The following is a 14,434-nucleotide window of genomic DNA, read 5'->3' on the forward strand; positions in this document are numbered from 1 at the left end:
ACTTCATGAAGTGGTGCACTGAGGAGAGGTATCTTTGTCAGTCGGCAAGGCCTGGCACGGTGTTGGTGCTCCAAAACATCACAAGAAGTTCTGTAGGATTCAGGTCAGCACTCTGTGCAGGCCAGTCCATTACAGGTATGTTACTGAGGTTTAACCACTCCGCCCCACGCCGTGCATTAAGAACAGCTGTTTGATCGGGTTGAAAGATGCAATCACCACCCACGAATTGCTCTTCATCACAACCGCCTTCAAGGTTTACTGTTGGCACTACACACTCTGGCATTCGCTACACCCACTCTCTGTCATCGGATGGCAACATTGTGTACTGTGATTCGTCACTCCACAAAAGTTTTTCCACGGTTCAGTCGTACTATGTTTACTCTCCTGAAACCAAGCGAGACATTGTTTGCATTTACTGGCATGATGTGTGGCCTATTAGCAGCCACACGACCATGAAATCCAAGTTCTGTCACCTCCCGCCTAACTGCCATAGTACTTGCAGTGGGTCGTGATGCAGTTTGTAATTCCTATGTGATCATATGGATAGATGTCTGCCTATCACACATTAAGGCCCTCTTCAACTGTCTGCGGTCTCTTTCGGTCAACAGACGAGGTTGGCCTGTATGCTGCTGTGCTGTACGTGTCCCTTCACGTTCTCACTTCACTATCACTTAGGAAAAAGAAATCTAGGGATGTGTAAGAGTATGGAAATCTCGCGTGCACATGTATGACACAAGTGACATCCAATCATCTGACCACGTTCGAAGCCCATGAGTTCCGCGAAGCGCCCCATTCTGCTCTCTCACGATGTCTAATGACTACTGAGGTCGCTGATATGAAGCACCTGGCAGTAGGTGGTAGCGCAATGCAGCTAATATGAAAATCGTATGTTTTACGGGGAGTCCGGATACTTTTGACCACATGGTGTAGATGTTTCCCTGGTCCTGGTAAGGAGCGACGGACTTGCTCCGCTTCCTCACCTTCACTTTACACAGTTTAACGCCATTTATAGGTATCTCAATCCCAGAAGCAGGGGAGACAACAAACGAGAACACAGGGTACTTTGAGGGAAGAGGTTTAGGGTTGCATGTACAGCATAGAGAACAGAGCGGACTTTCCCTAGCTGCCAACAGCACATCTCACTGTGGTGTCTATCTGTGATCTGAGCAGTCCATCATTGTGTTCATCAGTAGAACGGAACCTGCAGTGGCCACAGGTAATTTTCCTTTTTCTTCAAAAGCTTCAGGAGCTAACGTAAATGACAGCTTGTTGTACACATGCAATTCAATAGAAATGTTGACTGCAAATAAGACCTAAATAATCCACGTAGCTATGGAAATCTTGGCTCTGGCTTGATTTTCTTCTTGCTAACTTACCTGCTAACAAAAGATTTGATGAAAATGTTAATAGAATTCCACGAAAGCATTGTGAGCCATCAGAAAGTGCTATTTCTATTTCCAGTGTCTGTGTTTATGGGTCTACTGTGCAATGGCCTTCAGTCATCCATCTATGTTTGAAGAAACAGGTACTGCTGTTAGCTAGAGCTGCTTGAAGTACGAGAAACGTGTTCACAATCGTGAATACGATGACACTCCAACTGTACAGTTTACTGGCTTTGTAAAAAGCTTGATGTCAGACCTGGCCTGGAATCTGAGTTTCCCAATGTGCAAGTATGATCGCTGAACAACTTCGTCTACGCGAGCATGCGTCAATGACCGACCTAAAACTCCACACACCACTGTGAGTTTCCATGCCTTGCTGTAGAACGACCACTGTAACTCTCACACCGGAAGAAACTTACTGATTGTTGTCACGACCTTTGCCTCGCCATATGAATACTACTTACAGCGCCTGTGTTTAAAGACCTCCTATGGCATGTCCTTTAGACAAGCATGCGTGTCTGAAGTAACAGACCCTGCTGCAGTTCACAGCTGTGTTGAGCATAAGAAATGTGTTTGCGGTTTAAAATACGATGAGATTCTCAGTCTACAACTTACTGGTGACATTAGAAGATCTGTGCCAGGCTGGGACCCGAACCTGGATTTTCCACTTGATGCGAGCACTGGCCTTAACAAGTTCGAGGATCCAGGTTACAGTGTCAGTATGGAAGAAATTTTACTATTTTGCCAATATATAGGGCAAATCATTTAATACTTCCTCCAGAAATATTGCGGGTATTGAAAGTGCTATTCATCTGCTGTTTTCATAAAATGGATTGGTAATCTGGAGCTCGTATTGTTAGCCTATCCATAGATTGTACTAATACCTAGGAAATGTATTTGTTGTCCCAAGATACACTTTTCTAAATAGACCAACTCCTACTGACATTAACAAACGAAAAGTAGCGTAGATCAGAATGTCAGTGATGTTTGTCCAGGATCCAAGTACGAGTCGTTTACGAGATACCGTGTTTGAAATGTTCGACTTTTTTGTGGCATTCCACCTGCTTAGTTGCGAAGTACAATGTGTTTATGTTTGCTTACTTCGAGCCTGCGTGTTCCTTGAGAGCATTTAGACAAGCTATTCAGTTAGTGTGTGACAATATAATGCAGACAACGCCGGTATTTACATGACATACATTATGTGACCAAAGGTATCTGGACACCCCCAGAAACATTCATTTTTCATATTACGTGCATTGTGCTGATACCTACTGCCAGGTAGTCCATATTGGCGCCATCAGTGGACATAGCACACCGTGATACAGCAGAATGGGCCGCTCCACGGAACTGACGGACTTCGAATGTGGTCAGGTGATTGATGTCTCACCTGTCATACGTCTGTACGCGAGATTTCGACACTCCTAAACATGCGTACGTCCGATGTGACAGCGAAGTGGAAACGTGAAGGGACACATACAGCACAAACGCGTACAGGCCGACCTCGTCTGTCGAATGAGAGAGACTGCCGACAGTCGAAGAGGGTCGTAATCTGTAATAGGCACACATCTATGCAGAACATCACACGGGAAATCGAAACTGCATCGGTATCCACTACAAGTACAGTGACAGTTTGACGGGAGCTGACGAAACCAGGATTTCATGGTCGAGCGGCTGCTCTGAAGCCACACATCGCAGTGGTAAATGTCAAATGACGCCTCGCCTGGTGTAAGACGCGTAAGCACTGGACGATTGAACAGTGGAAAAACGTTGTGTGGGGTGACTAATCGTGGTACACAACGTGCCAATCGGATGGCAAGGTGTGGGTATGGCGAATGCCCTGTGAACGCTCTCTGCCAGGATGTGTAGTGGCAACAGTAAAATTCGGAGGCGGTGGTTTTATGATATGGCCGTATTTGTCATGGAAGGTGGTCGCACCCCTTGTTGTTTTTCGAGGCACTATCACAGCACAGTCCTACATTCATATTTTAAGCGCCTTCTTGTTTCCAACTGTTCAAGAGCAGTTCAGAGATGGCGATTACATCTTTCAACATGAAAGAGCATCTTTTCATAATGCATGGGCTGTGGCAAAGTGGTTGCATGACAGTAATGTCTTTGTGAAGGACTGGCCCGCACAGAGTCATGACCTGAACGATACAGAACACGTTTGTTATATACTGGAACACCAGCGTCGTGCCAGGTCTCACCGACCAACATCGCTACCTCTCTTCAGTGCAGTACTCCTTGTAGAATGAGCTGCCATTCCCCAACAAACCATCTAGCACCTGATTGAACGTATGCCTGCGAGAGTGGAAGCTGAGATCAAGGCTAAGGGTAGACCAACACCACACTGAATTCCAGCATTACCTATGGAGGGCTTCATTGAATTTGTAAGTTATATTCAGCCAGGTGTCTGGATGCATTTGATCACATAGTGTATACAAGAAAATGGATATCAATAGTAGTGTATTTTACTGTGCATGCACATCTAATTAAACTTTGTGGTGGACACTGAAGGCTTGTCAGTATGCACACTTAGAACTGTGTAACATAGATGAGCAGCTTTTCTCATGCTTACCTGGTGTCTGTCGGTGTCTCTGCAATCAGGTGAACCAACTCCGCAATAGTTTGTGGGTCGTTAACTACAGCCTCAGCCCAGCCCTGGGTCACCATTACACTGAGCAAGTGGGCCTTTATGAAGGCGACGGCGGCCTGCTTCAGCCTGTTAGCAGAGTGCCTAATCGCGAGAACACCTGTGGCTGCCGCAGTCTCGACAGACAGCTGTGCGGCCACCTGTTGCTCGCAGTGCGCTTTCAGTACCGACAGGCCGTATACGTCGGCGGCGACCAGCAGCTGTGGGGCCATGCTGGGCAGCTGGGGCACCTGCAGGGTGTAGAGGTATGCCAGCACCTGGCGCAGCACAGGGCCCTCTGTATCCGACAGTACAAGCTGGCTGCTGCTTGCCTCTAAGGTGACGCGACGGAACATGTCCGCAAAGACGGGACTCCTGGCGGCCAAGACAGCCCTGTGAGCCACCAGCCGCGTGTCCCCGGCCAGCAGAGTCACCATAGCGCCGTCCCCAGCGTCCAGCAGGGCGCCCAGATCCACGGCCGTGGCTTCCTCAGCCTCCTGAACTCGTCCCACTGTGAGGGATTCTGGAACACAGTTTCCCAGGGGAAAGGTGGGGGTGGCTGCCACTGCAGAGTTAATCATTTTATGAATTTAAAAGCATTTATAAAGCTGCCACCAGGATAAAATTCACACACGACGTAGATTAAAGTGTGTAGATCCAGGAAATAATACTTCTGAAAATCTGTTACATCTCCTCTTAAAACTTCCCTATTTGCTTGTAAAAAATGCCACGGAAGGAATACAGGCCTCTTATCATTTGTCTCTTTGTACAGTTACTTCCTCAAAGTATCAAAATGGAGATCTAGCACAAAACTAAGAGCATATTTTATTCAACACACAGTCCCAATTTCTGCACTTATTTAAGAAAACAATGATATTTTATGTCTGAAATTTGTATCCCTCTGCCCTTAACTGCTAGCCCAGCATGTTTCTCTCCAGGAACTGATACAGGGGATCAACTAACTGCTGTCACAGTCTTAAATGACTTTCTAGAAACATGACATAGAGGTGGCGGGCATAGCTTGATGCCAACTTCTCACATATTCCAACACGACAACACCCAACATTTTGTATGGTAGTGGCATAACGGCCCCCTCCCCCCTCTCCCCCAGTGGATAAAATTAAATTTTATGTGGGGTACAAACAACTGTGTCTAACTGTGTTTCGCTCACAGTACTAAATTATTTCTAAAAGATCATATTTATCATTACTATTTCACAACAATGTAATAGTTACTACATAAGTTAATATTAAATAATTTTTATTTTTAAATAATAGAAGTAATGAATGACACAATGTGGTGCATGCTACAGCTTGTCAAACGAATGTATGAACTTCATCATCCACACATAATCCTCCTGCTGCACACAATAGTTTTCACTTTCTACCATGATGGATAAATCGAGATATACAGATCACATATACTTCAATATTCCATAAAAATTTGTAGCAAGTGACCAGAAATTTCGTCATCACTCACTTCATAACGATAAATGAAAAAATATTAAACTTCAACTCAACACTTAGTATGTAGTGGCTACTATTGTAGTGTAAGATGTGTACAGTACTTTATTTTTATTATTATTTGTGGCACATAGTCAGACACAAAGCGTTGGCAAGTTAAAATCATTCGCTTTCTGACACTGCAGAAGTAAGGAGTCCAGCAATTAAGTGATACAGATACAGTAAGTAGAGTGCACGAATTTTCACTGATTGATTTTAAGGAAAGGTGCAGGGTGAGGATGACGCAAGTGTCAATAGAGAGAGAAGTGGTGTTGAGGTTCAAATGGCTCTGAGCACTATGGGACTTAACATCTGTGGTCATCAGTCCCCTAGAACTTAGAACTACTTAAAGCTAACTAACGTAAGGACATCACACACATCCATGCCCGAGGCAGGATTCGAACCTCCGACCGTAGCAGTCCCGGGGTTCTGGACTGAGCGCCTGAACCGCTAGACCACCGCGGCCGGAAGTGGTGTAGAGAAAATAAGTTTTGTAACAAGTGCATACCTTCACTGCAGACAGTTAGCTAACTTCAATTTTTGAGTAGTCTTAGACGCAATGAGAAAGGCTAGATCATTACAAATAAGAAGTACCAATTGCATAATTTACACATTAGTCTGAGGTTTAATAATACGTCTACAAAAGTTAAGTATCATTTATCTTTCATCACTTTCAAAATAAAAAATTATCAAAGGAAATATTCTTATTAGTGGAGTTTAGTTAATTGCTAAAGATGATGACTTAGTGTGCGTGTTTGGGTGGGTAGGGGGGTGAGGTGGGGGAGGTGGAGCTCTAGCTACTGTCTGTTTGCACTCTGGGATAAAGCTGTCAGAAAGGTTGGGAGCCATTACTTTAGGGGGATATGTCAGAGCCAGTCATAGAGAATATGCCAAATTATCATTTGATAATTGCTGACACCCTACCAAGCTGTTGCAGATGGTACTGATAAGTGACCTTTGTTGGAGTGAGTTCTTCATTACAAGCTGTCATTAGCGTTGAAAATAGTCGCAGTTCCAGTTACTGCGTTAGACGATCAGGTTGATCCTTTAAATGACATTTTAAATTACTATTATTTATTGCATTTGTTTTCTATCAGCTAGCTCTGAAAATCCGAGAAACAAGAAAGCCCTGGGAAAGACAACATTCTAGCTGAATTTGTCGAACGTGGAGGAATTGAAATTAGAAATCTGTTAAATACTCCCTAGCGTAACATATAGAAACAGGGGAATTTGCCCTCAGATTCTAGACAAACATTATATGATATTTGTCCTTAAAGGACAAATGGCCAAATACCAATGAGGCCAGCCTTACGTGGAGTGGCATCTTCAACTTTCATAACAATCATCTGTGGTATAGTATGCAGAACCCCTGTGGTACGATGACAGCGAATCACCAGCGTCGGTGCAGCCGGAGTGGGTGGGCTGGTGTAATTTGCGACCGTATTTTGGGACGAGTCTTTCTTCCACGTCACCTACACCTAACAGGTGCGAACTATGGCCATTTCTTACGGGCGTCTTGCTGCAAGAAGTGCCATTGATGATTCTAACGGTTGTGTTATGATGGTGCTCTGGCCCACCTCGCCATTAACGTTCGGACGCATATCAAACGTGTCTTCCCTGGTTCAAGGATCGGACGAGAGGGGCCAGTTGGATGGCCTGCTCGTTCACTGCATCTCAACCCGTGTGATTTCTGGTTATGGGGCCACCTCAGAAGTGTCGTGTATGCAGAGCTCGTTGCAGATGCGCACACACTGGAGCAGAGTATTCACCCTGCCTATGACGCTGTTCGTATGCAGCCTGGCAGATGTGAACGTCAGAGACAGAGCACGCTACTGCGCGTATACACGCATGCGTTGAGGCACATGGAAACCATTTTCATTACGTACTGTAAGTGTCGCTGCATGGTACAGCGAGTACTAGACCGCAGTCTTTGTAACAGTTTATGAATAATTTGTGTCTGGTGTGGAAACCATGCGTTTCCAAACATAAATTCATTAGGACTTTTTGTTCCGTATCCTCTCATCGATCAATCCCTAGAGTCTGTACATGGTGGTAAAAACCATCCTGTATACGCTTCGTGATGACTAAATGGCATTCGAACTGGAGCTTTCTAGAACACCAAAAGCGATGATACACTGATACCCAATGGTGTTGCGAAGTTCGCTCGCAGTATCCTTATGTCTGCAACGTGACCCAAAGCAGATACCCGAACAAATTCACTCCGGCGTATACCGAGGGTGTTAAGATACTGGCAAAGCAGTGGCGTGGGACGTACGTATTGCCTGTCATCCAGGGGCAGTAAACAGGTCTGAATACAAGTTGGTGTGGCCCTTGGACGAGACAGCATTCTGAAGAAATGAGATATCACATTATCAAGATTAAATTAGTGCACAGTTATTTTATATCATTTATCGCTGTTTTAAAAATAAAAGCTCGATATATTCAAGTAGCAATCTACGGTGTTTGAATATGACCGCCGCCCCACGGCGCTTTCGTGGACGTCTCAGACCACCAGGTAAGACTGCCGTGATTAAATAAAATAGTACCAAATCAATCCCGGGGACCATGGGGTGTTTTTAGTAGTAACGGATCAAACACTTACCTGAGCTGTCGGTTGTTAAAGTATTCAAGGTGACTCCGGTATAGGATTCTGAAAAAGAAATTCGCGAAAATCTCAATAAAAATTAAACTTATTGTTCAATATTTCACAATAAATTGTTATCCATTATCATACTCAGACTCTTATGAATCGAACAAAGTAAAATTTTTACCTGTAACAGAAACTGGGTGACTGTAGCCAGTAAATATGACCACAGCCACAAAAATGTGGATGAACCAACTAAAGCTTCTGCGGAACATGGTGGAAGGACGAAGGTGTAGAGCCAAGTAAGGAACTTTTCTCTCAAAATAACTTCACCAAACTTCCAGTCTGCTGACCAACCTGAAACAAGTGTAACCAAAAACACATTTTTTGCCACTACCTGTTATTAAATAAAGTAGCGCAAATTAATTTGGATCACACCATTTTACAAGGTGGATGCCACTCCGTTGTTCCGAATATAAAGCGTGATTCACGAAGAGATGCAAATATTTTAATATTTTATTCTACAAGTAAAACTAAAGAAAAATGTTCGAATAAACATAGATCCGCAAATGCTTAGTTACCAAGTTACGGCTAATAAAAGATTTTGCCAGAACTTTAGCAACTTTGCTAATATGAAGCCATCGCAAAACTCAATGAGGTTACAGTAAAGCACAATTTCCATTTATTTTGTGGTTATTGGCCTGGTGAATCTATCTGCAGTAGTTTTCCAGAACATCCATAGAAGCAAATAAGTAGTTTCATAAACTAATGAATTTATTACTTGCCCCAATTTTGTTTTTTTTAAATTCCAGACAACTGCCCAAAGTTTTCAACAGAAGTTGCAGAGAAATTAATTTTGGAAAAAAATTATGGTAATAACGTAAACTGAATCTGTTTGAACGTGTCAGATTATCTGCTTTTTTAGTATCATAGCACACGTGAATTCATGTTAAATCAGAAAAAACAAAGCTCAGTGTCAAGGGAATTGTACAGTGTACATACAGTTTCATAATACATTCACAATACGTGTTCAAAAATATCTCCACTGAATTCAATGCATTTAGCTGCACTTGTATGAACAGATTTCGTTGCTCGTTTCAGTTTCACACGGTTGTTCTTAATTTCGTCTGTTGCACTCACAGCGCGAGCAAGCAATGCCTCACGTCCATTGACTCTGTCCTCATAAACTATGTCTTCACTCATCCCCATGCACAAAAATGCATTGCTGTTACATCGGTCGATCTGACCAATCCATTTCTGGGGGAGATGTTCATTTAAATGTGTAGTGACGGGTTGGTGGAATGTGGAGACGCGCGGTCATGTTGGAAATGCAATTGCAGTCGCGTAGCAAGTGGAACATCTTCGAGAAAGCGGGGCATTTCTCCTCGAAGGAATTGTAAGTGCTTCTCGCCAGTTAGACGTCCTGGGAAAATGTTTTATTAGCTTCACCACATCAATAACAACAAAATGAATGGAAACAGTGCTTCATTTTAAACTTGCACAGTTTCGCGATGGCTTCATATTAGCTAAGGAGCTAAATTTCACGCAAAATCTTTTGTTAGCCGTCACTCCGTAACTAAACTTTTGCTTATTTCTGTTTCTCTTTAGTTTTACATGTCGAATAACATATTAAAACATTTGCATATCCTCGCAAATCAACCTGTATACTGGCTGATCAGCTGAACTGTTTACGTCAAAAACTTTTGAACACATTTAAGAGATCGTTATGATGTTTGCACCTGATTAAATGAGAGAGACTGCTGTATGGAGCACGTATAGTCAGTTGTCATACTCGTATTCATTGCAGAAGACGGCGATCAACTTCTCTTTTTCAAATAAAACTATAGTGCACTAGTGGCCATTAAAACTGCTACACCAAGAAGAAATGCAAATGATAAACGGGTATTCATTGGACATATGTATTATACTAGAACTGACATGTGATTACATTTTCACGCAATTTGGGTGCATAGATCCTGGGAAATCAGTAACCAGAAGAACCACCTCTGGCAGCAATAACGGCCTTGATACGCCTGGGCATTGAGTCAAACAGAGCTCGGATGGCGTGTTAAAGAACAGCTGCCCATGCAGCTTCAACACGATACCACAGTTCATCAAGAGTAGTGACTGGCCTATTGTGACGAGCCAGTTGCTCAGCCACCATTGACCAGACGTTTTCAATTGGCGGGAGGTCTGGTGAATGTGCTGGCCAGGGCAGCAGTCGAACATTTTCTGTATCCAGAAAGGCCCGCACAGGACCTTCAACATGCGGTCGTGCATTATCCTGCTGAAATGTAGAGTTTCGCAGGGATCGAATGAAGGGAAGAGCCACAGGTCGTAACATATCTGAAATGTAACGTCCACTGTTCAAAGTGCCGTCAATGCGAACAAGAGGTGACCGAGACGTGTAACCAATGGCACTCCATACCATCACGCCGGGTGATACGCCAGTATGGCGATGACGAATACTAGCTTCCAATGTGCGTTCACCGCGATGTTGCCAAACACGGATGCGACCATCATGATGTTGTAAACAGAACCTGGATTCGTGATTCATCGGAAAAAAAGGACGTTTTGTCATTCGTGCACCCATGTTCGTCGTCGAGTACATCATCGCAGGCGCTCCTGTCTGTGGTGCAGCGTCAAGGGTAACCGCAGCCTCGGCCTCAGAGCAGATAGTCCATGCTGCGGCAAACGTCATCGAACTGTTCGTACAGATAGTTGTTGTCTTGCAAAAGTACCCATCTGTCGACTCAGGGATGGAGACGTGGCTGCACGATCTGTTACAGCCGTGCACATAAGATGCCTCTCATCTCGATTGCTTGTGATACGAGGCCGTTGGGATCCAGCACGGCGTTCCGTATTACCTTCCTGAACCCACCGATTCCATATTCTGCTAACAGCCATTGGATCCCGACCAACGCAAGCAGAAATGTCGCGATATGATAAACCGCAATCGCGATAGGCTACAATCCGACCTTTATCAAAGTCGGAAATGGGATGGTACGCATTTCTCCTCCATACACGAGGCATCACAACAACGTTTCATCAGGCAACGCCCGTCAACTGCTGTTTGTGTATGAGAAATCGGTTGTAAACGTTTCTCATGTCAGCACGTTGTAGGTGTCGCCACCGGCGCCAAACTCGTGTGAATGCTCTGAAAAGCTAATCATTTGCATATCACAGCATCTGCTTCATGTCGCTTAAATTTCGCGTCTGTAGCACGTCATCTTTCTGGCGTAGCAACTTTAATGGGCAGTAGTGTATATGTCAATCAATGTTGACCTACTGTGTAGAGGGATAAGAGGATGGGAGGATTGGGGGTTTGTTGTGAGGGAGGATGCCAGACGGCGAGGTCATCGGTATGATCGGATTATGGAAGGACGGGGAAGACAGTCGGCCGTGCCCTTTCAAATGAGCCATCCCGGAATTTGCCTGGAGTCATTTAGGGAAATCACGGAAAACCTAAATCAAGGATGGCCGGACGCGGGGTTGAAGCGTCGGCCTCCTGAATGCGAGTCCGGTGTGCTGAACACTGCGCCACCTCGCTCGGTCGAGGATGTGGGCGTGTCTCGCCTACAGCAGTGGCGTTAGCCGGCAAGACGAGCCTTAGGCGCCGTAAGCCCACTGCAGCGGGTACTTCCGAGTGTGGTGCTGGCGGAAACTGCTCTCTAACAAACGAATTCTGTATAAACCCATTTCAAAAAACATCATAACTATTATGCTATTTACGATACGTGCGTGAACAACATACTCAAGGAAAGAGCAAACTCTCGAGCTTTACATGGTTCCCGCTTGTTTGCAGGAGTGAGCGCCCACCTCAGTTGTAGTAAAAATGGTGTCGGGACAACCGAAGCGTTTCGTGTTTTGCGTTTTGCGCAGTGCGGTTCAAACCGTTGGACGTCACTTCCGTACTATGTTATGGTGTGGATGCTCCTACAGCGCAGAGCATTAGACGGTGGCGTGAACAATTCGTAGAAACAGGTTCTTTGTGTAAAGGAAAGTCGCCAGGCCATCCCCGAGTGTCTGACACACACATCGGACGCATTCGCCACAGTTTCACAAGAAGTCGTTAGAAATCGACAGCTCACCATGCCCTCGATGTCCATCTGGTGCCTGTTGCTCCGACGTTGACACACGAAACAATACAAAATTCAGCTAATACAAGCTTTTAGTAGAGGTGACAAACATAAACGTTTGGAGTTCCGTCATTTCGCTCTTGCGAAGATGGAGAATGACAGTTTTCTGCCACGCTTAGTGTTTAGTGACGAGGCAAGATTCCATTTCAATGGAAGCGCCATAATGTGAGGGCCGGCCGCGGTGGTCTCGCGGTTCTAGGCGCGCAGTCCGGAACCGTGTGACTGCTACGGTCGCAGGTTCGAATCCTGCCTCGGGCATGGATGTGTGTGATGTCCTTGGGTTCGTTAGGTTTAAGTAGTTCGAAGTCCCAGGGGACTGATAACTACAGCAGTTGAGTCCCATAGTGCTCAGAGCCATTTGAACCATAATGTGGGAATATGGAGTACGGGACAACCACATGAAGTTGTACAACATGAGAGCGACTCTCCAAAATTGGATGTGTTTTGTGCACTTTCACGGTAAAAGAGATCCCTGTTACAGAAAGAACATATCTCGATATGCTTGAGAACGTTCCTATCCCACAAGTGGAGACTGATTCGAACGACTCCATTTACCAACAGGGTGGGGCACCGCCACACCGGCATCTGGAAGTGCGGGAATTTTTAAATCAAAGGATTACTGAACGATGCATCGGTCACACTGTACCAAATGTTTCAGCCTGGCTCGCAAGGTCACCAGACCTTATTTCGTGCGAGTGTCTATTAAAGACTCTGTTAACGTGCCTGCTTTACCAACAGCAGTAAACGAGCTGAGAAATCTCATAACAGCAGCTGTGGAAGCTGTAACTCAAGACATGCTCGCTGTAGTATGGGAACAATCTGAATACGGCATTGACCTTTGCCGTACTTCTCAAGGCCGGAATATTGAAGAACTATGGGAAGGTAAGAAAAAAAAAAATCTTTGAGTTTCCCGTTCATAAAAAAACAAAATCAGTTGTATTTGTTTATCAGCTTCAGAAGTATAAGTGTGCCGTATAGGATGATTATTTTTTATGCTGCCTGTATAGCGTCGGCAACTCACGGTGGCTCGAAACGGGACAATCTCCTAAACACGATATCATGAAACCGAGGATATGAGAGAGATATTCGTGAAGAAATGACCTCATCGCAACACGGACCACAATTTTGCGATATTTATTACAACATCTAGGAATACTTTTGATTACGAATAGTGTGATAGGCCTTTCATAACTAATAACCAGCTCGCTCTTCGAGGTGTCGTACCATATAGGGTGTCAAATCAATGCTAAAGACGTTCATAAACACTAAAAAAAGTCAGATTTCATTTATGTAACTTGCTCTGTCTTCTAGCAGCACGATTGTGTAAATGTGACAGTACTCTGAATTAGCCACAGTTGAACGAAATAAGATGGCAGTTTAAATTACTCAGTTGCATAGGTAATCATAATCGATGATGAATACCATAGTTAATGTTGAATACCATTTCATACTAGGTTTAGTCATAAATGCAAATCGGCGTTAGTAAATTGTGCACTTCAAGTTGTAAAGAAGAAATGAACAGATGGCAGATTAACACTCCTTTTAAATTAACGACACATTAATTGTATAAATTTAAGTAGAACAATTCTTGAGAGTACCGGGTTCGATTCCCGGCGGGGTCAGGGATTTTCTCTGCCTCGTGATGGCTGAGTGTTGTGTGATGTCCTTAGGTTAGTTAGGTTTAAGTAGTTCTAAGTTCTAGGAGACTGATGACCATAGGTGTTAAGTCCCATAGTGCTCAGAGCCATTTGAACCTTTTTTTTTTCTTGAGAGTACTGAACAACGTACCTAAATATGGTTTACATTTTTCTTAATATGTCAGGTAATACCACAGAGCTCATATTTTGAGTGGCCACAAAATGATTGTGATAACTTTGAGGTTATTTTGAATTTAAAGATTTGGAATTTAATGTAAAGTACATTTGAGGGACAGTCTTAAATATGAATATTTGTCAGTGTTAAACGTCGAGTCAGTGTTGGGCGATGCCACAGAGAGTGTGGAAGGGCGTGGATCACTGCGCGTGTTCTCTTTGCGTCTTTCGGTTCATTCGGTATTTGGTGTTTCGTCGTTCGAGTTTCGGCAGCTTTCTGCCTCGGAGTGTCGTTCCGCTGATCTCGAGAGAGGCAGATCTGAATAGTGATGTGGTCGGCGAGTTAACACGAACTGTTTGTGCGTGCAGAGGGCTGGACGTCCCTTA

The 14,434-nt window shown here is 44.3% G+C and overlaps 1 protein-coding gene across 2 annotated transcripts in view; it reads right to left on the reverse strand.

Annotated features, from left to right (window-relative positions):
- The window catches only part of LOC126294949 (ankyrin repeat domain-containing protein 1-like), a 37,106-nt gene that overhangs the window by 17,895 nt on the left and 4,777 nt on the right, over nucleotides 1–14,434 (reverse strand). For both annotated transcript variants that reach the window (XM_049987164.1, XM_049987165.1), the window contains exons 2-4: nucleotides 8,285–8,454; nucleotides 8,116–8,163; nucleotides 3,958–4,534 (exon numbers count right to left, since the gene is read on the reverse strand). In XM_049987164.1, the coding sequence (XP_049843121.1) occupies nucleotides 3,958–4,534; nucleotides 8,116–8,163; nucleotides 8,285–8,372 (713 nt within the window). In that variant the 5' untranslated portion in view covers nucleotides 8,373–8,454. The remainder of the gene's footprint in view (nucleotides 1–3,957; nucleotides 4,535–8,115; nucleotides 8,164–8,284; nucleotides 8,455–14,434) is intronic.

The sequence above is a fragment of the Schistocerca gregaria genome, chromosome 11 (genome assembly GCF_023897955.1).
Source record: "Schistocerca gregaria isolate iqSchGreg1 chromosome 11, iqSchGreg1.2, whole genome shotgun sequence".
Classification (NCBI taxonomy): Eukaryota; Metazoa; Arthropoda; class Insecta; order Orthoptera; family Acrididae; genus Schistocerca; species Schistocerca gregaria.